The sequence below is a fragment of the Conger conger genome, chromosome 10 (assembly GCF_963514075.1).
Source record: "Conger conger chromosome 10, fConCon1.1, whole genome shotgun sequence".
NCBI lineage: Eukaryota > Metazoa > Chordata > Actinopteri > Anguilliformes > Congridae > Conger > Conger conger.
In genome coordinates, this window is record NC_083769.1 from 45,490,122 (window position 1) to 45,514,073 (window position 23,952).

Sequence of the window (23,952 nt, forward strand, 5' to 3'; positions counted from 1 at the left end):
GCGTGAACAAGAAAAGTGGCTATTTTTTTTCTACTTCATGATTAGTTTTAATGAACAGTAATGACTGCCTTTTAATGGCTTCTATACAGCTGCTGAATAGCCCACATCAAATGCCAAACCACGCAAAGTGAGTGCCAGGTCTTAAAATAACCTTTTAAAGCAAGGCTTGGCTAAAATGTATTTATTTATCTTTTTTTTGTAACTTTGAAAAGCCAGAACCCAAGCTGGTAGGCTAAAGCCACGCATCAAGGCAGACATATTCATCTTTCCATTCCTCTAGCAATGTAGGGGGGGGGAAAGAGCCATTTTATAGCAACTTGTAAATTAAGCTTAAGTAACCTTTAATATTAAAATGTCCTTTAATATTTATCTGCACATCAGACTCGTTTAACTAGCGTGCTTAATGTCGCCTCGCTCAATAACATATGCTAATCTGATTGGCTTTAAAAACCTCCTACCCGGCATCCCCCCCCCAATAAATACGTTCAGGCAGTGTGAAAAATATTCCAAAGAAAACAATAACATTATGCAACAGGAAACAATCAAGCAGCCCCGAGCCCCAGTGTAAAAACAAATGTCCAGAAAACACTGAGAACGAGGGGGGGGGGGGGGGGGACAGGGGAACAGGGGAACGGTTAATGGCAGCAACAGCTGAAGAGCCAGCGCAACAGCAGGGTGGGCAGCCTTTAATGTGTTGTGTCTGGGAATGTCACTTTCACCTGTTCCCATTGTCTTAGCACAGCGGCTGGCGGAGCGGGCGAACAGGGGGCCAACTGGGGATTACACCCACACACACCCCCCCCCCCCCCCCCCCTGCACCCAGCCACCCGCCCTCCCACGCCCGCCCGCTACCAGCCACAAGGTCAAACACGTCCAGCGGCTTCGGCGAAGATCCGCGCCACAAAGGAGGAGCGGCGACAGACCGTAAAGAGGCCGCCTCATCGCCGCGTTTCCCCCCTTAATTATCCGGGACCCGTAACGGAATGTCAGGTGCGCCCCCACAGATGCGACTGACCCCAAAACAAAACGGCACAGAGATTACACATTCATCTCCGGTCTGACTGAGCCCTCGAGTATCATCAAACGGGTCCCAGCATCTTTCAGGACCCGGAAAAGCAGTATTAAACGACTGCTATTATCGCCGCTTGTTATTATCATCTGGTTATCAAGTTTTGGCGAAGGCAACTTTGAGTCATCCTCCAGTTTCATCTGACGCACGTCGATAAAAAAACGGCTCAAAGTGTATGGAGATCCCCACGTCCCTCACAAATGATTTACCTCTGCAAAGCACGAGACAACACGGTGACAAGAAATGCAAATCTTGCCTCAGAAACCACTCACGGCAAGAATACACAGGGCAGTAATGCATGTAGTACAAGTAGCTTAGGCGAGGGGTGGAAAGGTCCACATCACTTAAACCCGGAACACAGAACATCAGATCACGCAGGACTAGAGCAACAGCATTCCGCACTTCACTGAAATCAGCAGGGGCAATCAGTTCAAATCGTTCATTATTCATAACCAATCGCTCGGGAGTTCCGCCTCCATCACATCAGTTTTACCCGTTCTGTACTCCACGGGACCCGCAACCACAACGAGGGCGGAGAAATGTTCAGTTATAATGGCGGTAACAATATCTGTCGCAATATCTATAGCCTTTCTTTTTTTCTTTTTTTTTTCAAATCCATCTTTATTTGTACAGCGCAGACATGTCCTTGTTATGATTGGCATGTCTCCCCTATGGACACTACCTTTGTGGTGCAAATAATCTGCCATCACAAGCCTGCGGCATGTGTCCCTGCAATGTCACCTTGACTACAACACCAACAACACGTTCAACTGTTGCTCTTGCGTTATAAACGAAAATCCGGAGGTAAAAAGTTAAATGACGGTGCATAACTCTGTCATAATACGAATACAGGCAGGATTACGCACTGGTATACAAACTGACGGTCTCCATTCAGGAAGTGCGGGTGTAAACGTGTGTGATGGTTACACAGCCGGAGGACTGCAGGGCACTGGGTGAGTAACTTGGCTATAAAGCCTAACATTTGCCCATTCAGCAGAATGGATTAGATAGGCTAATGGTAGCTTGAGCCAAGGTTGAAGAGTGTGCAGTCGGGAGTTCAAAGGTTTCTGCATGTAGACCACATCTTCAAAAGCACTTTTAGAAAAGCCTCCGGTCATAGTCTGCCCCGTTGCGGCTTCAGCCAGCAAGCAGCCAGCCCTCCAAGAGCGACCGCGTCCTCAGCGCCTGAGCTAGCAGCTTTGTGAATTACACCGCAACGGACAGACATAAATCCACATGGGCTCAATATTAAAAGCAGGATACAGCTCTCTCTCCCAAACTAATCAGCTAGCAGCAAATGAGTATTGTGCTGCAAAGCTCCATCACACAAGAAAAATGCATGCAAGTACTGCTCTATATATATATATATATATATATATATATATATATATATATACACACACAAAAAGTAAAAGTGCTTCCTCAGAAAAGGGACACTATGACAGTGACTAGAGGACCGGATGCATGTGACATGACCGTTTGAGACAAATAATTATTTACACACAGACAAGTGATGTGCCAGGCCTGGACGATAGACAGTCGAGCAGGGGTGCAAAACAAGCAGCGTATCCATTTTCAGCGACCTCTGTTCATAGTTTCTAAATTAGTTCAATCATATCTTGATCTGACATTTGTAAAAGCACCGGCTACAGCTGCAGACTGCAAATGCATCCTAAAGGTTCACATACCATACAGGAATGAACCAGCGTAGTTTACAGTATAGGGCTGTCGGAAATCTAAGGTAACTTGCTGGAACAAATACCAGCACACAGATCGGCCCTCCAGGACAGGAGTTGTGCACCCCAGCAGTAGACAACCTGAACTTTTGCAAAACTCCGACTCAACTTTGCAAAATGCACAGTGTAGGCATTATTTTTTTATAATGTATTATAAAAATGAGCAATACAGTTCCACTGCAAAGCTCACCATTATTGCCACTCGAAAAACACCAAAATATAGCTGTAGCACATTCAGGTTCCCAGGTTGATTTCCATTTTAGGGACAGAAAAAAAAAAAATGTCACAGGCAAACCTACAGATCTAAATCAAAACCCTAGGAAGCAGGAAGCGTTCCCCAACAGTAATAAATTACTTCGGCTTCCAAAGACAGGCCTGTATTATCAATAAGATTCAGGTTTCAACCAGCATAACCATGCTGCAAAAGGACTTGCCTAAAAGTGCAATAAACAATGATAATCTTTCCAACACACAGGATTTTAAAAACCACCGAACTTGGGTTTAAAATTAAGATCAAACGCTCAGCCAATATAAATTCCTGCGCCATTTCGTGGGAATTGTGGCTATAAAAACAGGATTAAAAATAACAGCTTCTGGGAGATGCTACCTTGGTAAAGGTACTTTCCCTCAACCATATCACATGGATCAAATTAAATAAACTAAAACCACTATTGGATACAAACCATGAAACTGAGCAGAGCGAGCAAAACTGGTCTGTGGGCAAGCTTAAGGAAAATGCATTAGCATTATAATGAGCAGACTAATTCTGAAATGCATCCTAACCTGATCCAATGGAAGACTTATTAAATAATTCAACAAAACAAAGAACCAAGCAAAAATAAGTTTAACATTCCTACAAAACGGTAGCTACGACTCTATAGATCTTGCAGAAATATAGATGGGTAATAACAACAATAATAATAATAATTTAGCTACTTTACAAAAGTGTCTGAAGGTGACCTCTAAGAGGATTTTAAAACGTGCAGTTCTAAACTCTGCCCTGTTAGGCAACTTGTTCTGGACGTCATAGTTTCAGGAAATACCTACTTCGATACAAATAAAACAATTTTAAAAAGTATCAAAACTGAGCAACTGCACGTTTGTACATATTTTTAGTTTTTCTACGTGTATTCGGTGCCAATGTGTTGGTACTTGAGTTTAAGGTCGGATAAATGGCTAGGAATAGGAATCTTGCAACATACTGCTACCATTTCAAAGGCCTACATTTGCGTTTAAACTGCGAGTAAGTTAGCTAACCACACAAAAAATGTAGGTTCTAAAACTTCTAAAAAATCGGTGGCCCACTCAACTCTGACGATACAGCAAACGCAGACAACCGTAGCTGGCTGGATGCGAGCTAGCTAAGCAAACGGCATTTGAAACATCACATTTTCAAACAATTTATGTTAGGAAAACGCTACCTAGCCAATCTATATATATTTTTTAATAATCAAAAGTTCACGGTTGACAACTACATTGGCTAGATAGCCAGCTATATTCGCTAGATAGCTAACGTTAGCTCTAACGTTGCCGAGGATACACAAAATATAGATGACCTGCTCTCGTCAAAATAAACGATCAAATAGCCAATACTAGAACAATGTTTTAAAGATAAACGATTCCTAGTTATGAGAAGGACCTCACCTAGTTTAATCTCGCTGTACATTAAACATGGCCTGTCGCAGTTAAATGTATATTAGCCAGCTAGACAGTTCATCTAGTCTAACAATGTTAACACAGCGTTAGTGCGGCCCAACTGGGATAGGTATCTAGCCATCGAGATAGTGCTACCTAAATAACGTCATCAGTGACAACTCCATTAAAACGAATAGAGTTCCATTGTATAGGACGAGACGTCAAAAGAATGAAGTAGCAACTGATTAGCGACAATAATAGCAAACTAAAACAAATGACTGGCCTAGCTAGTTCTTTATTCTAGGGAACCATCGATAGTACCAGCACTATAACTACCGAATCATTTTCAGTTAGACTACGCGGAATCGGTCACTTTATATGCAAGTTAAATTAGTAGGATGGTGCTTCACACTGTAGTTTTCAAGAGCCAATATCTAACGTGTGTGTTAGCGAGCTATCCTAGCTAGCCTAGCCAGCCATCTACCATAACACCAACTTGGAACAGAAGCGTTAGATGTGTGGCTAATATTAGTACATACTCTGTTGTTAATCGGCAAAAGAGATCATGCCTTTTAAATAAACGGTTTTGAAATATTGACCAACCGCAGCCAATATAGGTATTACTACTGAGGAGAGGAGTCTGGAAAAGGTCACTCGGAGACATAGCTTGCTAGATTGCATTACCACACACGTCGCACCCTCTTCAACTTATCAAGTTAGACTAGGTGGCTAAATAACAACATAGCATGGCTCGCTGATGATGATTATGATTTTAACTAATGGCCAGTCAATGAGCTAACATAGTTGGTCAAGAAGCCACGGTCCCTCTGCTGCGAGCAAAGCAATAACGTTAGAAATATCCAGAGACAGCGAATGCAACATTAGCCAAATTGCTTGTTAAAAGTCAAACTAGGTGAAGACAGAAGCAGTCACCAAAGCTACACGACCGGGAGACGAATGCTTTGGCTGCTACGTCCCTTAAAATGTATATTCCAAAATAACGTGTTTACGGCTCAGATTAAAAAAAATAACTAAAAAGTATAGATACGCATGTACATGAGGGGTGCGTCGCTTACCTCTCCTTGCTCTCGGCGAATTTTTCTTGATGGAGCTACTGGTCCGTTCTTCCTCTAGTGCAGCTGCTATCTCGGGGTTGTCTTCCCCATTGTACCACACTAGCAGCTCTTCTCCTGGTCCGATTGGCTGAAACGAGTAGAAGACGTCTATAAGCACCAACCACAGACAGGTTTATTGGACGGCGAGCGAGGAAATGTAGGCCTTCAGCCAGGGGCGTGTGCAGTGGCTAACATTACGCTTGGCTGCTAGGCTCAAGTAAAAAATAGCTATAGAGTACAAAAGCAGCCTTTAAATAACAGAAAACACAGCAGTTGCGATCACCGCAAAACCATCTGAGAAAAATAAAACATTAAGTGACATCTGTTCTCCGTTGTTAAGAACAGCTAGCTACCGATTCACCAGAAGTGTCTGGGTGATACTGTGACTACAGCTCACAGTTGCTTGATTGACCGACTTGGTGCTACAGGAATACGTCGAACCCTCTGCCCCTTGTCGGGGGGCAGACGGTCTGCTAGAACTCTAGTAGTAGGCTACAGCCAGAGCTAAATAAAAGCTATTTGGCAGTGAATACCGGCCGTTCGTTTATCGATTAGGGCAATGAAAGCGAATATAAAATTACAATGATTATGTACCGTCTATATAGTAGAATGTAGGCTATTGCAAATACTTTAGGCCACGGTACTAGAATGAAGCAGAACTCCAATTTCAATCACGAGTCAATAATAATAAATAGGGCTATGGAATGCTCCCATTTTAGGAGCATTTCTTAAAAGTGATGTGTACCAACTGAACCACGTGCTTTTTGGGAAATTATTTTAGCGTATGGCCCAGATATATTAATATTATAATATTAATAATATTAATTATTAATATTATAATTAATATTATAGATCACCTCAATTTAATGTGACATATGACCTTGACATGGGTCCCTGGTCAGAGTTCTTTAGAGTTTGCTCTTTATGCGAATCGATGTTTGCCGACTAAAGCTCACGTTGACTTCGTTTCAAAGGTACACCTACTTTGCAGTCCATCTCTGATAGCTGTATTTTCTGAACCAATATGATTTCATCGCCAAATTTAACAACAGATCACAGCAATGGCTACAGAATCAACTGGGGAACCTACGTAAGCCATTGGTAAATGTGTCATGTTCATAATTATACTAGGCACTTCATTCCTATATAATTCCTCAAATAGATCACCCCATCGTGACCCAGAAATCAAATGACAAAGTTCAGCAACACTCTGACATTGTCACAAAGGAGCCTTTTCAAGAAGTGCAGCTTCGACAATACAGTATATAGAGTACTATGTTGTTGCATTTCAATGTTGAACAGTAAGTGCTATGTACGAATATATCCATAAGCCTCACTGCATCTACCATAGTATAATTAGACAAATATGCAAATGTCCTGCCAGACAAAATATTCTGCATATTGTGTGTGTGTGTGTGTGTGTGTGTGTGTGTGTGTGTATATGCCAGATGACAGCAGTTTAATTAATAAAAACATATGCAACTGCATCTTGTGGATGGCGAAACAAGAATATAAACCATTTATTTGTGATACAGCACTCAACATACACTATGACATTGTGTCTGAATCAATAATGTATGCATATCTACAGAGCTGATGGATATGCAAGTGGACAGAAACTATAACTAAAGGTTAATAGTTGGGACACAAAAGTAATCCATCATGCAACTACACTGAAGGTAATTTGTTCCTCACTTATTTACTGATATACAGCAATTGTTCTGTGCAAGTTATACATGAAACATTTATCTTGCTATGAGTGGAAATGCTTATTTTGGCAGCAGTGCAGCCTAATGGTTTGGAGATGGGAACGAGGGAAGGTTTGATTCCCAGGTTGCAGGTTTGATTCCCAGGTTGCTGCTGTGCACTTGAGCTAAAGGCCCTTAACCTGAACCTCCACAGTAAATATCCAGCTGCGTGAATGAATGTAGGTAAAGAATGTAAGTTGCGCAAGTCACTCTGGATAACAGCACCTGCTAAATGTTTAATGCAAATGCAAAATGTAAATGTGAAAATATTGTGTAAAACTGCCATTCTTACATCAGGGATGTAAATAAATGCTTAATAAAGAATCTAACCTAAAAGTGAAACTTGGGGGACCTATTCTTTTATTATGAAAACATTTATACGTTAATGATCTATGATTAATGATCGAGTAATGAACAGGAGTTGTGGCATTTCCAAAATAAATTTTTACTCCATTATGATGCATTGGAATTACAATCTCCAATTTGAAATGCCTTTTAACCCAACCATCGGTACCTCTGCTTGTCACGGTAGTGATCTTGGTTCGACCAGGAAATCCTGCCATGCTGGTCTGGAATGACAATCAATCTAGACTGGAGGAACTGGATACTACCTTTGTTGGGATATGCTAACAGGGAATTCCTCAAACAGAAAACAGCCAGCCAGACCACAATGCACTGTTAGAGTACATGGCTACAAAATCTCAGAGGAAGAAAATGACAGGAAGAGGACCACACTGGTGAACTTATCCCTGTAGCAATTATTCACGAGAACCCGTTTCACTGTGCGAAGGGGAGCCAGTGTTGGACCTGTGGGGTGGAACTGGGGTGTACCTTGAGAACTTTGTAGTAAATGGCTCTGTTGATCTCCATGGGGAAGAGATTCTGCTCCTGAGTGGAGCGCGCCCAGTTCACGTAGCGCAGCCAGTTCCCCTTCAGAGGGTCTGTGGCATCCACACACATCCAGCCCCAGGCTGGGAAGTACACCTGATAACAGAGACAAAAATTATATACGCACTCACACGCACACATGGGGGCGACATGGCTCAGGCAGTAAGAGCAGTCGTCTGGCAGTCGGAGGGTTGCCGGTTCGATCCCCCGTGTCGAAGTGTCCCTGAGCAAGACACCTAACCCCCAAATGCTCTTAACGAGCTGGTCGGTGCCTTTCATGGCAGCCAATCGCCGTTGGTGTGTGAGTGTGTGTATGAATGGGTGAATAAGAAGCATCAATTGTACAGCGCTTTGGATAAAGGCGCTATATAAATGCCAGCCATTTACCATTTACAGGCAGGCACACACAGGCACACACAGGCGCACACACAGGCGCACACACAGGCGCACACACAGGCGCACACACAGGCGCACACACATCCAGCCCCAGGCTGGGAAGGACACCTGATAACAGAGAAATATGGTGGGTAATATAAAGCAGCTCAATCTAGACAACACTTGCAAACTTACTCTAAAGTTTGACATATCTTTTTAACTGTGGGACTTTTCCCATTTCTAATTTATACAGGTTTTTCATTTAATAATTTGTATTATGCATATTTCGACATGTGCTTGAAATATTTGGAAATGGGTCATTGTTGATATTATATAAACTCAGTGAGCACTTTATTAGGTACTTCTTTGACTAGATTTGTCTTCTGCTGCTGTATCCTATCCACTTAAGAGGTTTGACGCATTGTGTGTTCAAGTCTGGTCTTCTCCTCTGTCCTCTCTCATTAACAAGACATTTTTGCCTGAAGAAGTGCTGCTCACTGGATGTTTTTGGTTTTTCACACCATTCTCTGCAAACTGTAGAGACGTTTTTTCACGTTTTGCATGAAAATCCTAGGAGATCAGCAGTTTCTGAGATAATCAAACCACCCTGTCTGGCACCAACAATCATACCACAGTCAAAGTCACTTAGATCATATTTCTTCCCCATTCTGACATTTGGTCTGAAAAACAGCTGAATCTCTTGACCATGTCTGCATGCTTTAGTTGCTGCCACATGATTGGCTGATTAAATATCTGCATTGACAAGCTGGTTTACAGGTCACTTAATAAAGTGCTCAGTGAGTGTACATTTCCTTATGTAGTATAGTTGTTAGGGAACTGAGATTTTATCTAGGTCATTACACATTTGGATTCCAGCAAGGATACTCCTGTTATTACTCCTCAAACTAAATTGCATTTATTCTGAACTAAATAAGGAAATATTCAACTGTCAAATTGTGTCATATTTAAGTAAAATAAATTCCTTTGCATATGGGTGGCTTCCTATCCAACAGTAACACACAATTACAATACCATTAATACCATTAATACCTTCTCCAATTACATAAAAGTTAAATAGATGCGCTAAAACAAGTTCTACCAGATTTGTGAAAAAAGTCCCATGCATTATTCACAATCACCGATGTCAATGTTGCCACTGTTCTATATACATATTTATAAAAAGGTTTACAGCTGATGCCTATGGTTTAGTGTTCTTTGCTCAAGCATTAGATTAATAAACTCCAACGTTGTCTGCATGTATTGAGTATGCATTATTAAAACGACTTCCCTCTGTGTGTTTAAGGGAATGAACAATGCCATCTCATTCTCAGACAGTGCGGAAGCACCAAACCTAAAGTGTTACACTGCTGAGTGACTGCAGTGACCAATTGGACACTCCGGATTCCTAATCCCACCGAGGTTAATGCACCACTACACACGGGGCCAATACAGCGGGGCCAGCACTACTGAAGTAATTTGCATTCATATTACGGAAAAGTACAAAGAGGAGTACGCCCTATTCAGAAGTAATGCAAGCGAGCACCAACATATAGACAAAAGATAACAGCAGAGTGTAGTTCTGAAGCTTCCTGTCTGCAGTGTTGGTGGTGAGGTGCACCTGTTCAGAAGTTCTGCTTCCATTGTTGTCACCTTGGCAACAGATGGTAAATGTAGATAACCTGTAAGCCTGAGAGGGTGTACAGTGCACAGTGGCAGTGTTGACTGCAGTCTGAGGGGTGTAGCCTAGTGGATAAGGCACAGGACTGGGCCCTGGACGGTTGTTGATTCAAGCCAATTGTTGCCACAATAATATCAGTACAGCTGTTGGGCCCTTGAGCATGGCTCTCAGCCCCACATTGCTCCGGGGGGGGATCGGCCCCGGCTTTGTCTAATCAACCACAAGTCGCTTCGGATAAAAGCGTCAGCTTTAACAACTGTAATGTAATGTTGAGCTTACCTCCCACATATACACGTTACTGGTCACCTGGGACCGCTTCTTCCTCTCTCCCACAAAGGGGCCGAATTTCTTCCCCTTGGGAATGAGCTTGCCGGCCCAGACACCTGTGAACAGGAACGGACAGCGTGTCAAGGACACCCACGTCTCTCCCGGCCGCCCGCCCCGGTCTGGCGGTCGAGCACCGAGCGCTGGCGTTTCCACGTTCAGCTTTTCAGCTCAAAGTTCCTTTCACAGTGTTAGCGAGCTGCTGCCAAAGCCATCACTTGAAAGCGCTCCTTTGCACAAGCAGCTTTTCTTCAGTAACAAAGGGCCTAGAATGTTCTACAGTCATCTGGAACTGTAATCGCTTTGGGTACCAATTTGTTTTAATTTGGTGCTGCATGAACGGAGCATCCCCCACAAGATGACAGGACGTGGGAGAGCCCTCTATTAGATCCAAAATGGTGGCTTATTTTTCCCCACACAAAGCACACGCAGCGTTGTGCGATAGGAGAGCAGCAGAGAGGGGAGAGATTCCTTTCGGCCGTGCCCAGACAAGCTCTCCTCTCACCAGGGGGAGCAGGAGAAGCGTCAGCAGCTGTGATTCCAGAACGCACCCAGCTCCAGGAGGCAGGAGAAACCAGCCTTCCTGTGACATCACAGCACGGCAGTTACAATCCATCAAGACATCATACATACACAGAAGGAACATGGGTAATGTTTTATTTTAATTATATATTTTTTAAAGACAATCCCAACACACAGCTAAAATCCCCCTTACGACCCCTCCTCCGGTGTATCGTGGGCAATTTTAGGGACAGTGCACATTAATCAACATTGGCAGTTTCCACATCAATGTAAATGCGCCACAGTTAGCTAATGAGCTGATTTTCATCTGTCGTCCTGAAGCTGCATGTCTTTGGACTGTGGGGAGGAAACCGGAGTACCCGGAAGGAAACCCACACAGACACGGGGAGAACGTGCGGACTCCACACAGAGAGGCCGGGCGGGGTTTCGACCTTCTTGTTGTGAGGCAACAGCGAGCCACCGTGCCTCTAGCGCATGGCTTCCCTGCAGCCGCACTGTAACGCCGTGAGCGTCTGTGAGCTGCGTGTGTCCTCATTAGCAGGGGCGGCCTGTAGCGTAGTGGTTAAGGTACATGACTGGGACACGCAAGGTCGGTGGTTCGATCCCCGGTGTAGCCACAGTAAGATCCGCACAGCAAGGCCCTCAACCCTGCATTGCTCCAGGGGAGGATTGTCTCCTGCTTAGTCTAATCAATCTGACGGGCGGTCTCTCCGTGGCCATCACGGTGCCGTGACAGGAGTGGACGCCGGTACCAGCAGCTGTATGAACCCCTGTATGAACGCTCACCTTGTCGCGTTTAAAAATAGGCACTTTCTGTGCCACACTGGGATCTCAGTTAAAGAGGAATGAAACGCAAGCTTTCGGCAAATTGTAAAAGGATGAGTGAACTGAGTTTAGTGAACTAAGGTCCAGAGTGAGAGCACGGAGGGGAGGGGAGGGACTACAGATGTAAATTAGCTGTGAGCAATTACCTTTTAATTGTGCACTGCCCCTGCAAAAATAAACAATAAAATAAAATAAAATAAGGAGGGGGCGATTGAACCGGTCGGTAACGTGTCATAGGCACGTAGGCGTTACTAACTAACTAGTGAAATACCAGATATTCAGTAAAGAATGACATCGGAAATGGAATTGGAATGGAAAAAGGAAAGATTAAAAGTGATTTTTGGCTAAACTAATCTGAAGAGAGAAAATCCCAATCCAGGCTGTCAGCTTGACCAAAGGCGGAAGGAAAATTAGCAGTATGAACAGGCCTCCCCATCAATCAACAAGGGGCGAAGTCAGGGCCTTGACTTTCTCATGTACAGGAGATGTAGGTCGTTCACCTACTTTCACGTCACAAATAGTTGCTGGGATCCAAGTGAAACTAAACAAAACTTTTCACCTTTGGCTGGCAGAACAGCTCTTCTTTTGCAGAAAATGAGGTGGCACTGCTTAATTAGATAGGTTGTTTCTTTTAACGATAGGCCTAACTTTTAACGACGTGATCTATAAAATAGAGATAAGACACTTGGCTTTAGAACTAAAAAAAAAAAAAAAGTGATTACTTGTTTATTACCCCCCTTAAAGGGGCAGTTTCAAAGACAGAGGGGCGGGTGTGGCGTAAGGCAGAGGGGTAAGGCACACATCCACCCCCTCTGGCCTGCTGGGTAACACACGAGACTCCGCACAGTGTCTGACATCACAAACCCACAGGATGTAGTAATGCTCCGTCTCACTGACAATGCGCAGGCATGCAGCCACTTGTACACAGACCGCTTTATATTTCACTTGTAACTTTAAATATATATATATATATATATATATATATATATATAAAATCGCAATTACCGACGTAGCCACTGTTCTACCACGACAACGAGCCGTGCAGCTGAGTGTTGACTCAGATGAACCGCCCCAAAGAGGCTGAAAACCACCTCCATCCTACGCCGTCTGACGTGGGGTAGCCTGCGAACAGCCGGGGACTCGCTGGGAGTAACTAATGAAGTAGAAACCTATAAAAACTAAATTCTTGCTAGACTGAACCTCCCTCATCACTACCAACAACACCCCCACCCACCCCCCAGCGACCCCACAGGGGACAAGGCTAATTACGGAGGAGCTGACTGCTGCAGATTTTCAGTCAAAAAGGCAAAAAAAAAAAAAACATGGCCCAGACCCAAACCTGTTACTGTAGGGCCCAGCCTCCACTCCCGGCAAACAACTTCCACCGGTGCCACTCAATTATACTTTTATGTAGCGTGGAGGAGGCCTTGCAGGGCCTAAATAAACTGTTTACGTCCTCAGTTATATCCTGAGCTCCTGCTGTCGTGCTGTCAGTCCCACCAGTGTGAGGTGAAGTCCTCCCAGGACCTAAAATGGCGTGAATATGGGGCGGTGACGCAGGGAGGGCTCACCCACCGATGCGGTTCGGCTGCACCCCGGACCTCTGCAGCCTCATGTCCTCGGGAAGCCCCTTCCACACGTGGGGCGGGACGCCATCCAGGGTCTCCACCAGCCCGCTGGGCACCGTCATCATCCTCTGATCACGGCACAGAGCGAAACACAGGGGTTTACAATCACAGCACAGGATTTTACAATCACACACAAGCTCTAATCACAGCACACAGCACAGGGTTTTACAATCAAACACGAGGAGCGTCATTGGGCGGTAGTTAGTTGGCAGAAACGTTTTTGTAATTTTTCTATCAGACACAGGGGCCCTAAACGCAGAGGGCTGTGTACCGGTGTGTTTTTTCGGCCTGTAATGTTTATCCTGTATGACTCACCTGCTCCATGGGAAGTCCACCCCGGGATCTGGCACCTTCACGGCAAGCTGTGCTCACATGAATTCTGCAAGACAGGTGGGAAAAGGGCCAATTACAAAACCACAGAAGAAAGCAACGAATCACAAGGCCGTTTGCTCACATGCGGCTCGGCAGGGTGGAAATGGACCAATCGCAAAACTGCGGCTGCCTACATCCACCTCCGCATCAGACAACATACCAGAGAAACGTCCACGCCGACCACTGATCATCCCAACGATGTTTCTGTGTCACAAACCTAACCCGCCCAGATCAGAGCCCAAAATTCATTCACACCCAAACCAAAATTTTTTATACAGTGCCTCAGGAGGTGCCCTCAGGAACACCGCATCGGTGGGGAGAGAACAGCCAAACGCACACAGAACCAGCTGCTGCGGTTTCATCTCCTGCCACACAGTAGGAAGGGAGCGGACTGGCGCTCGCCATCACTCACTAGCTCTCCCTATCCCCCCCCGGCGTGACGGTGCTCTCTCTCCACTGGATCACACTGCGTGTGCACAGAGTCACCGGGCGGGGGTGGGCAGCTGGGGGCTCTCTGCAAAGCCCCTTATTCCACAGCCGGGACACAGAGTGAGGTGCCAGCTTCAGCTTCGCACAAGACGGGGAATTAAGAGCGGAGAGCAGGACGCCAGGAACTCCCCTGTCCCTTGCAGCGCGGGGAAGCCAGCTCACACCCAGAAGACCATAGAACTGCTAGCCAAAGCTTAAAGCTCTTACTGGATAATACGGCGCGCCAATTACAACTCATCCGTACAGGGAGTGCACAGATACCGTCTCTCACAGGAAAACCCCATTTCACAAGTGAAAATGAACAGTGGACAGATTTGCTTATTTATTATGTTTATTTGAATTGATATAATGGTTTTTGTGCTCTGGTTTCATTTTGTGCTAGTCTTAAAGACAGCCAAAATTCACAGCAGAGTGGCAAGTATCCAGAATAGTGTGAAGACATACACCAGAGAATATCCCTTCCCTTCTCCTGGATTTCTCACATTACACACTTCAAATAAACAAACCCCAGATGACAGAGCATTACGGGATCTCACACCGTATACTTGTGCCTTCAAATACATCCCTCCCATCACTGATAATCTACACGACTGATCGTGCCGGAGAACGAGAACAACAACAACAACAACAACAACAACAACTAAACCAATTCAGGCACTAGCCCAGCATTCACACCCACCGCACAGAGGCAGCAGAATCAGAGCCTGGTCTGGCTGCACGTATGCTTAGGCTGAATGGCCCCGTCTAATGGTAAATGGTTGGCATTTATATAGCAACTTTATCCAAAGTGCTGCACAATTGATGCTTCTCATTCACCCATTCATACACACACTCGCAAACAAAGACGATTGGCTGCCATGCAGGGTACCAACCAGCTTGTCAGGAGCAATTAGGTGTCTTATTCAGGGACACTGCGACACACCCAGGGCAGGATCGAACGGGCAACCCTCCGAATGCTCTTACCGCCTCAGAAAATGTCGCCCCATACACCAGTCAAGCGTACGGATCTGTGCACAGACATGGTCTCTGCAGTCAGGCAGGTTGCCCGGTGAATAAAACCCAGTGACCCAAAATCCTGTCGCAGTGCCCCCCATGCCCCGGCCCACCTGAGCTCCGTGACAAGGGCACAGACTCGCGGTGCCGGGAGGGGGAACCCTGACTGCACCTCTCCGCAGGAACACAGGTGCGCGCGGTACCACGCGGAGACGCATGTTCAAGGTCAGTCGATGGCGACGTGCCCACGGCCCGCTTATTAACCGCTGCTGCAGGGGGCCGTAATTAACTCACAGCTACGACATGCCAGTCCGGCCCACAAGCGGTTAGCAACCAACCGTTAAAACGCTACTTTTGGACAAAGTCAGCCAAAATTACAGGAGGCTCCTAAACCCGGACAACCTCGTAGCGGACTAGCCCGAAATGAGAGACGGTGGAAAACACTGAGCTCAGAGAAACGCACTCTGTTTCATGGACAGGGTGCACTTCTGACTGCTTTTGACTCCGAGGGAGTAACGTTGTCGTTTGACGTTGTTGTTTGACAGTCGGTCTCCCCTGTCCATTAAACAAGAGTGCATTTCTCTGAGCTCAGTGTGTCCCACTACACTGTATCGGGCTCGTCCCTGTGAAGTCCAGGCAAGGAGTCTCATAAAATCTGTCCTGGTTGGAGAGCATCAATTGGATTTGGCTGGCTGGTAGCATGCTGGGTATTTTTAGACTCAGCCTAGAAAATGTCAAACAACTGACTGACCAGAGCCAGTGTTGGGTACAGAGGCTACGTCTCCCAGAATCCTTCACATGCCCTCAGTGTCTTCCCAGTGCTAATAAACAGCGCCTCTGTCCTTCACACATGCATAAAAAAGCAATCCCCTGTAAATTGCCTGTGCAGAACTGACCAAGGCAATCTTGATAATATCACGGCTACTAATCCAAGAGCTGCAAGACCTTTATACTTATAATTGTGCTATAAATCAACGACGGAGGCCCTTTTCTGTCCAGTAGCACTTCCAGACGAGGACAACGTGAGGCATTAAAGTGGCACATCTCCCGGATTTAGCAAAACAAAGCTGAGGCATAATGTTAAAAAAGTAAAACGACAAAGTGGAGAAAAAGGAAAAACAAATCAATACTTTCTTCATATCATGCATTTGCAAAGGTTCTGCCAATACCACAAAACAATAACTATGACAATTGTATATTCGATACAATTTGGACAAACCAAATGTATAAGTCGCAAGAAAAGTAATAATCAAAACAGAATCGCTAAGCCATACATCTTTGGAGGGGCCACAGGCTCACACATGGACAAAACTTCCGCACGTGCGTGCGCCAGTATCTTCCATCTTTGCCACAGCTTGGAACACACAACATGAGGTGACCTTTTGAGATGTGAATAGCTCCATTTACCACCGTTACTTACGGCACAAACTCCCGTTCTCCTTGATGGATCTCCAAGCGGGTTGAGTTGGAACAATCCCAGAAACCTCCACAGCAAGAAGGTTACATCCTTCACCTGCCTAATACATACGCACGTATCTACACAGCAAAATAGAGCTGCACCATGACATCACATTACATTATTGGCATTTGGCAAACGCTCCTATCCAGAGCGACGTACAGTTGATTAGACTAAGCAGGAGACAATCCTCTCCTGGAGCAATGCAGGGTTAAGGGCCTTGCTCAAGGGCCCACCGGCGGTGTGGATCTTATTGTGGCTACACCGGGATTAGAACCACCAACACGCACCCCAACCTCACGTGTCCCAGTCATGCACCTTAACCACTACACTACAGGCCGCCCCACACCAGCCTTGACCACCGACACGCACTCTTTTATAAGACAATTCACAGGGGTTCAACTACAACAAGGCCAAGGACTCGTCTTAACCCAGGGTCCCAGTGAGCAAAAGATGGAATCTAGATTCTGGGTTTTCACCTGAACGTCAAGATCTAGACATCTCTGTAACTAAATATCTAGCCAGGTGAAAACACAGCGATATTTGGTTGAAAAGTGAAAGGTTTTTGAGTACCCAAGCCATATCCAGCCAATATCCAGGTCAAACCTGAGCTAAATTTGGACTAAATTAGTCAGATTATGTCAAAACATTTTTCTAAATGTCCAGATCAGTCGAGATACCGTCTTTTGCTCACTGGGGTACAGGGCTTTCCAGGGGCAAAAAAAAACAACAAAAAAACAAAACAGAAACATTTCTGGCAGGTCAAGGTCAGCCACAAGATAAAGGTTTAGCGATAGCCCCAGGCGTTTACTTTTCCAAAGCACCCCATGGACACCACCCACCTATCAATACAGAGGGGATCAGGATCACCGCTGCCAGCCTCCCACACCCAGGCCTGAAACCTTTATGAAGACCCAAGTGTCGGCCGTTATGACAGACCGCGTGCATCTCCGACCGAACTCTCAATCTGAGCCAGGAGGGTGGGACCAGAGCCCCACCAGGAGGAAATTTGCAAGGCTCATAATTTTTTCCGAAGGGTCCTTTTGGAATTAGGTACTCATTGGCGGAAACTCACATGCCTTTCTAATTCGTGCAGCCACGTCAAGCAAAAATCGCAGACCTTTCAGCAAGTGTTTTTTTTTTTTTTTGGTCTTTTATTTTATTTTATAGGCCTACATTTGTATTTGCTCGTGCAAATATTATCAAAGCTATTTTCATTTTGTAATTGTATGGACATATAGATGTACTATCATAGCATAGCATCGCAATTTTACAATGATGCTTAAAAGAGTGATCATAAATAAAATTCGTCTACATTGGCAGAGCAGGACACGAATAAGGACTCTGCCATGCCACCACGCCTTCCGAAATTCTTTATCATTATTCAGTTATTTAGTGGAACCATATTTATTTTCCGGAACAAATAACATTTGTTACTTGATATTAATATTTGTGCCCATGTGGTTTCGTCCAGTCTTTTCAGTGAGAGTGCGCATCAAATATCCAAAATAGACTACCTTATTCTTAGACGTAAATAATAAAATAAGATGAGGCCAATGCAACAGTGTCCATACATAAATAAATAGGGAAATATCCATGTTAAATAAGTTGAGGACAATGTTGCCCTTGTTAAATCTTTAACGTTGGGGCAAAATGGACCCGCCCTCCTAAGTCGGTATTTACGAAATTGAGCTGCGTCTTTCTTCACGTTGATACACGAGAGACAATGATATGATTAACAGCGATACCACAATACAGTGGTGAAAATATAACGCCAATGCTATAAATAATTAGCCAAACACAACACTAAAAAAACAAGTTGAGTTACTTCCTACCATAAGGGAAAATATGTATAGGGTCTACAGAACCCCGCTGTTCACACAATGAAGGATCTAGAACTTTCCACTGCACCCTTAACCCATTTCTTTGCCTATTTACAAAACCAGAAAATGTAAGTACAAGCAATTCATGAAATGGGTTAACTGTGTTGGTACCGAAAGTGGTCTTTCTTTAAAGCACTGGCTTTGAGAAAAACATCCCTGTCATAAATTACAGGTCTAGCGGACAAAGAAACTACACAATGCTTTTTTCACTTTGCTAAACAAAGGTTTTCAACAGCGAATCGAAGTTTCCTGAAGTCGCAATTAAATGCATTTGTTTAATGTACGTCCTTATGGCCAATATTACAAAAGATAAGACAGTCCAGGGCTACAATTTGGAATAGTATAGCCAGTTTACTACTAATCTAAACATGTCCGTTCTGCCACTAGATGATAAAATGAATAGGCTGCAGGCCATGCACGCGAACAAGTGAACACACAGAAACATATTGCCACATAAATATAATCATATCATGTCAGATATGTCAGCGCACATCATTATTTGAGGTGATAATAGCATACCCAAGTGAAACTGACCTGCAGTTCAAGTTGGGGAGTTGTGGTTGCGAGCTAAGATGAATATTACAGGGACCTAAAAGTTCTCGCTGCAACAAAAATGGAAAGTTAGCAAACATCCTGAGACACTTGACGGCGTGACCGTTTGTCCCTAAAACTTTGTTCTGATGTTTCACGGCAAATACAGTTGGCTAAATGAGCTGACAGAATGAATACGTTTTTATTGTTCCTCGCATCGACCAGTCAGTGTGTGTGCTTCGAGCGGATGCTACCTTCAATTAGATGAAGTCGACATCGGCTTTTATGCACACACAGTGATGTGTACTTTAAGGTTGATTCGGATAATCATCTTGTCATAATTTCGCACTTACCTGTTGTATTTTGACCGGCACCGTGAGGTATTTTGGTCTACCTGCTTTCAATCAGCTGAAAATGGCGGATACACGCGAACGTTGAGAACCTCACAGTGAAGCTACTCTGGTTCGAGGAGTCCGAAATGCAAGCTGTAGCCTACATAAACCTCCTCGGCGGGGTAATATACTACGATTGGGTGTGCATGCAAGAGGTTTCGAATCTCTGAAACAAAAAGGTTGTAACCGAACACACCAAAAACGCGACAATACAGATTTATCCGTATTTGTGTGTCCTGAAAATGAAAGGGATAATTAATATTAGCAAAAAACGAGGTGAAAAGCGGTCAAGGAGTCGGTGGTTTGGGACTAAATTGGATACAGATGGCCCATGTAGCTCAGGACACTACATACAATTCAAGGGTGCAGGACGAAATCCAACATACAAATAGATCATCATCACCAAATAGGCTGCATGTTAAAAAAAAATCTTTATTTTTTTCCATTTCTTTTCCAGAAATGTATGGGCTACCTTTGGTAGCTATTACTGGTTCTGGACTGCGGACTAGTTATACTGGGGAATGTGTGTAGTGAAATAACTAGTTTTCTTTCGGCTATGTACGCACCATACAATGCAGTCCATTAGTATTTTGACAGTGACTTTTTTTTTTTTTTTGGCTCAATACCGAAGCACATTTGGATTTGAAATGAAACGATGAATCTGAGGTGCAGACTCCGCTTTAATTGAGTGTATGTGTGAGTATTTACATCTACGATTCGTGAACTATAGGAATTTCAGCCCTGGTTACATGTAGTCTCCCCATTTTGTGGACCAAAATAATTAAGACAGTTGTTTCTTGGCCAGCTGTGTGTTGTTGCATCCTGCATAAGAGGCATAGAGTTTAATTTCAGGCGTGGAATTCATTTGGAGTTTGTTGTCTCTCAACATGTGCCTTGTCTCAAAGTTAAAATGCACAGATGAGCTCAGCAATAGCGATCAACCTGGAAGACCAGAGAAGACCACGGTGGTGGATGACTGAAGAACACTTTCAATTGTGGAAAAAACCCTTTCCAACGGCCAATTAGAACAAGAACACTCTTCACGTTCAGGATGTAGGCATGCGATGTGTCAAAGATTCCTAAAAAAGAAGACTACACCAGCATAACCCAATCGCTGCACAATGCAAACAACAAAGCCCTCAAGAATATGATAACCAGGATAGAGTCTTCTTAGAGAAATTTAATAAAAAAACTGGAGAGTTCTGGAACAAACCTTTATGGACGGTGTATGAACCTGCAGTAAAGTGATGGGAAGAGGAAAAAGGAGAAAGAAAGGAACTGATCATGATCCAAAGCACGTCTCAGAATCTTTTAAACATTTCATGGCTGGGGAATGCGTGGCTGCTACTGGAACTGGCTCCCTTCTCTTTACTGATGTTGTGACTGCTGATCTGGTGATGTCCATGGGTCAGAGACTTCTGGCAGTCCTCATTACATTACATTACATTACATTTACATGACATTATTGGCATTTGGCAGACGCTCTTATCCAGAGCGACCTACAGTTGATTAGACTAAGCAGGAGCTCCTCCCCTGGAGCAATGCAGGGTTAAGGGCCTTGCTCAAGGGCCCAACGGCTGTGCGGATCTTATTGTGGCTACACCGGGATTAGAACCACCAACCTTGCGTGTCCCAGTCATTTACCTTAACCACTACGCTACAGGCCGCCCCATCAAATACACAGGTTTTGCAAATACTAAAGATGACAACTTTATTTAAGATTATATTCATTTTTCCGATTACTTTTGGTCCCTTAAATGGGGGGACTATGTAAAAAAGGGTTGTTATTTCCATATGGGTCACATGACATGAATGTACCCTCAAATTAAAGCCAACAGTCTGCACTTTAACCTGATATTCATTGTTTTAACCTGATGTTCATTGTTTTAACCTGATGTTCATTGTTTTAACCTGATGTTCATTGTTTTAACCTGATATTCATATTTCAAATCCAATGCGCTGCGGTCCAGAGCCAAAAAACGTCAAAGATTGCCACTCTTCAAACGTTTATATGTCCTGGATTTGTAGTTTTAAAAGCTAAAATGTGATGGATTGCGTAATATACGTGGACATTTCTTGCTGCGGTCATTAAGTGGCTGGGCGGCCGCAGCAATAGCCACCTGTAATTGTGTTTGAAAGGTCAGAATCACCATAGAAATGTCAAGGGAGGCGGGAGGAGAGAAATAACAACAGATCTTGTCTCTGTGCAATGCGGCCTGCTGGGCTAATCCCCTGCAAACCAAGTACATTCAGGAATTAAGACGGAGTGTAGCGGCATTAATATGATCGTGTCTCACAGATGAAGCGTATTGGTATGTCTGTAATGCTCCCCACCTTCCTGAGTACCATTTTTCCCCTCATCTTCAGGGTTTTATTCACACACATCATATTTCCTCTTCTTCCATAAAATCAACGTGTCATACTTCCAGTTGTTTTTGGGGTCTTTCTCTTCAGTGGCTAAATGTTGCTGTTTATCTTTGGTGTCTCCTGAGTGGATGACTTCCTTGCAAGAGTCAGGGACATCAGTTTCCCAAGACTAACTTTTAGCCCTTTCATGAAATGAAATGAAAAAAAAAGTATCAAATCCAAGGCGTATTTATTTCATTCATGACTCCATATGCATAGTATTATGTGATAAAATAATAATATAACACAAGCTGTTGTGGAGGTACGTGAAGTGCATGTGTTCTTTTGCTTTAGACCCATACCAGCCATTGCAAAGCTGCCAGGTCCTCGGAAGCATCTGACACAAGATCGTCATGCAAGAAATCTGTCTTCACTAATTGAAAACAGACACTAAAACTGAAATTTTTTTTAAAAAGCAAAAAGGACCTCTACCCAGCCTCTAACCTGACATTAAGTTAATAAAATATAAACAAACAAACAAAAAAAATTAAATAATAATAATAATAATAATAATAATAATAATAATAATAATAATAATAATCAAATTCCCGTAAGACCTCCAGGGTCATTATTCATTCACAATTTTATAGGAATATGTTACGCTTGCAGAAGAACATGCTCTTGTTTAGACTATTTTATTCTTATTTACAATTGTGTAAATCACTGAAAAATAATCATTTCCATGCGGTCGGGGAAAGCCAAACCGCTGCAGCAACCTTTTGCACCATCATTCCAAGTCTGGGCTGCATTTCTTTTTCTGTTTTCATCTCGGCGTGTGACCTGCGGTAGCATCATTCCTTTCTGGTGGACGCGCGGTGCGAAACCGCATTACACGGTGCGAGATACCACAGCAAGGGGAGGTATTGTACAGTGTGTCCTGTCTCAACAGGCTGCCACACTGGCTCTTGGATGCCTTCATTAGGCTCCAAAGGCACTCAGAAGACGCTCGCCACCATCCCAGGCACATCCAGCTGCATTGTGGGTACACACAATGTTTCAGAATGCACGACTATGTTTCAGAATTCCACTGTGGCTGGACACATCCCGCCCGGGTTATGCAGGAGGTACACCTCTCCTCCAATCGCTGGTCTCTCCTGGGTGCTTTAACGGTCACTGGCTTGTAGGTTTGTGCACTGGAGAAGCTCACACCAGTTACAAATTAAGAGCTTCTGCTCCACATCTGGCATCATTTCTGACTTGACAAACTGGGGGAGATTGTTTAAAAAAAAAAAAAAAATGTTTTCAAGAATCCAAGATTGCATAATATATGAAAATGCATTTCCTCAGCCAATGTATTGTCTTTAGATGTTTATAAAGGCATCTAAATGAGATTGTATGTTTATATACTGCGTTTAAGGGTATTTGGCAGGTCGTGTATGGTGTTCGCTTGTAAAGTTGTGTAGTTCATATAATGAACCATCCATCCTTAAAATAAGTCCGGAAGGGGCCTCTGTAGCTGAGCGCGGGGGAATGTCTCCAGGTGACAGTGTATGTAGTTTATCGCCGAAGGTGTATTTATTGATGTCTGTGCAGGCTCCATCCGCCACATGTTGACATACCGGAGACCTAGTAGTTAGTAGTTAGTAGTTAGTGTTTAACGCCACCAGAGGGCGCAACATGTCTACAATGTGGAAACCGCTCTAGTCGAAACGCAGTTCCCTGCTTATGAAACAATACTGTAACGGCCAGTCACTAGTATCTGCCGTTAACCTCCTGAAGATGGGCGTTGCCACATTAGGGTTAAGGTTTTGTGTTAGGATAGTGAAGAATTGGACCACTATGGTTGTATTTATGAACACAGTACAGCGAGGACAGCCATGTGAATGAAGAATGTTCACCATGTGATGTATTTGCAATGTATTTCACTGGATTGTAGAAAGGGGAATG

The 23,952-nt window shown here is 44.0% G+C and overlaps 1 protein-coding gene across 2 annotated transcripts in view; it reads right to left on the reverse strand.

The window, feature by feature from the left end:
- prdm2a (PR domain containing 2, with ZNF domain a) overlaps positions 1-19,726 on the reverse strand; it is a 30,953-nt gene extending 11,227 nt beyond the window's left edge. The window contains exons 1-6 of one of the 2 annotated variants that reach the window (XM_061257938.1): positions 19,621-19,726; positions 13,859-13,922; positions 13,491-13,611; positions 10,524-10,627; positions 8,135-8,287; positions 5,517-5,643 (exon numbers count right to left, since the gene is read on the reverse strand). In XM_061257938.1, the coding sequence (XP_061113922.1) occupies positions 5,517-5,643; positions 8,135-8,287; positions 10,524-10,627; positions 13,491-13,611; positions 13,859-13,867 (514 nt within the window). In that variant the 5' untranslated portion in view covers positions 13,868-13,922; positions 19,621-19,726. Of the gene's footprint in view, positions 1-5,516; positions 5,644-8,134; positions 8,288-10,523; positions 10,628-13,486; positions 13,612-13,858; positions 13,923-19,620 lie in introns of both variants that reach the window. The other variant, XM_061257937.1, reaches the window with a different exon arrangement.
- Between the last annotated feature and the right edge of the window lie 4,226 nt (positions 19,727-23,952).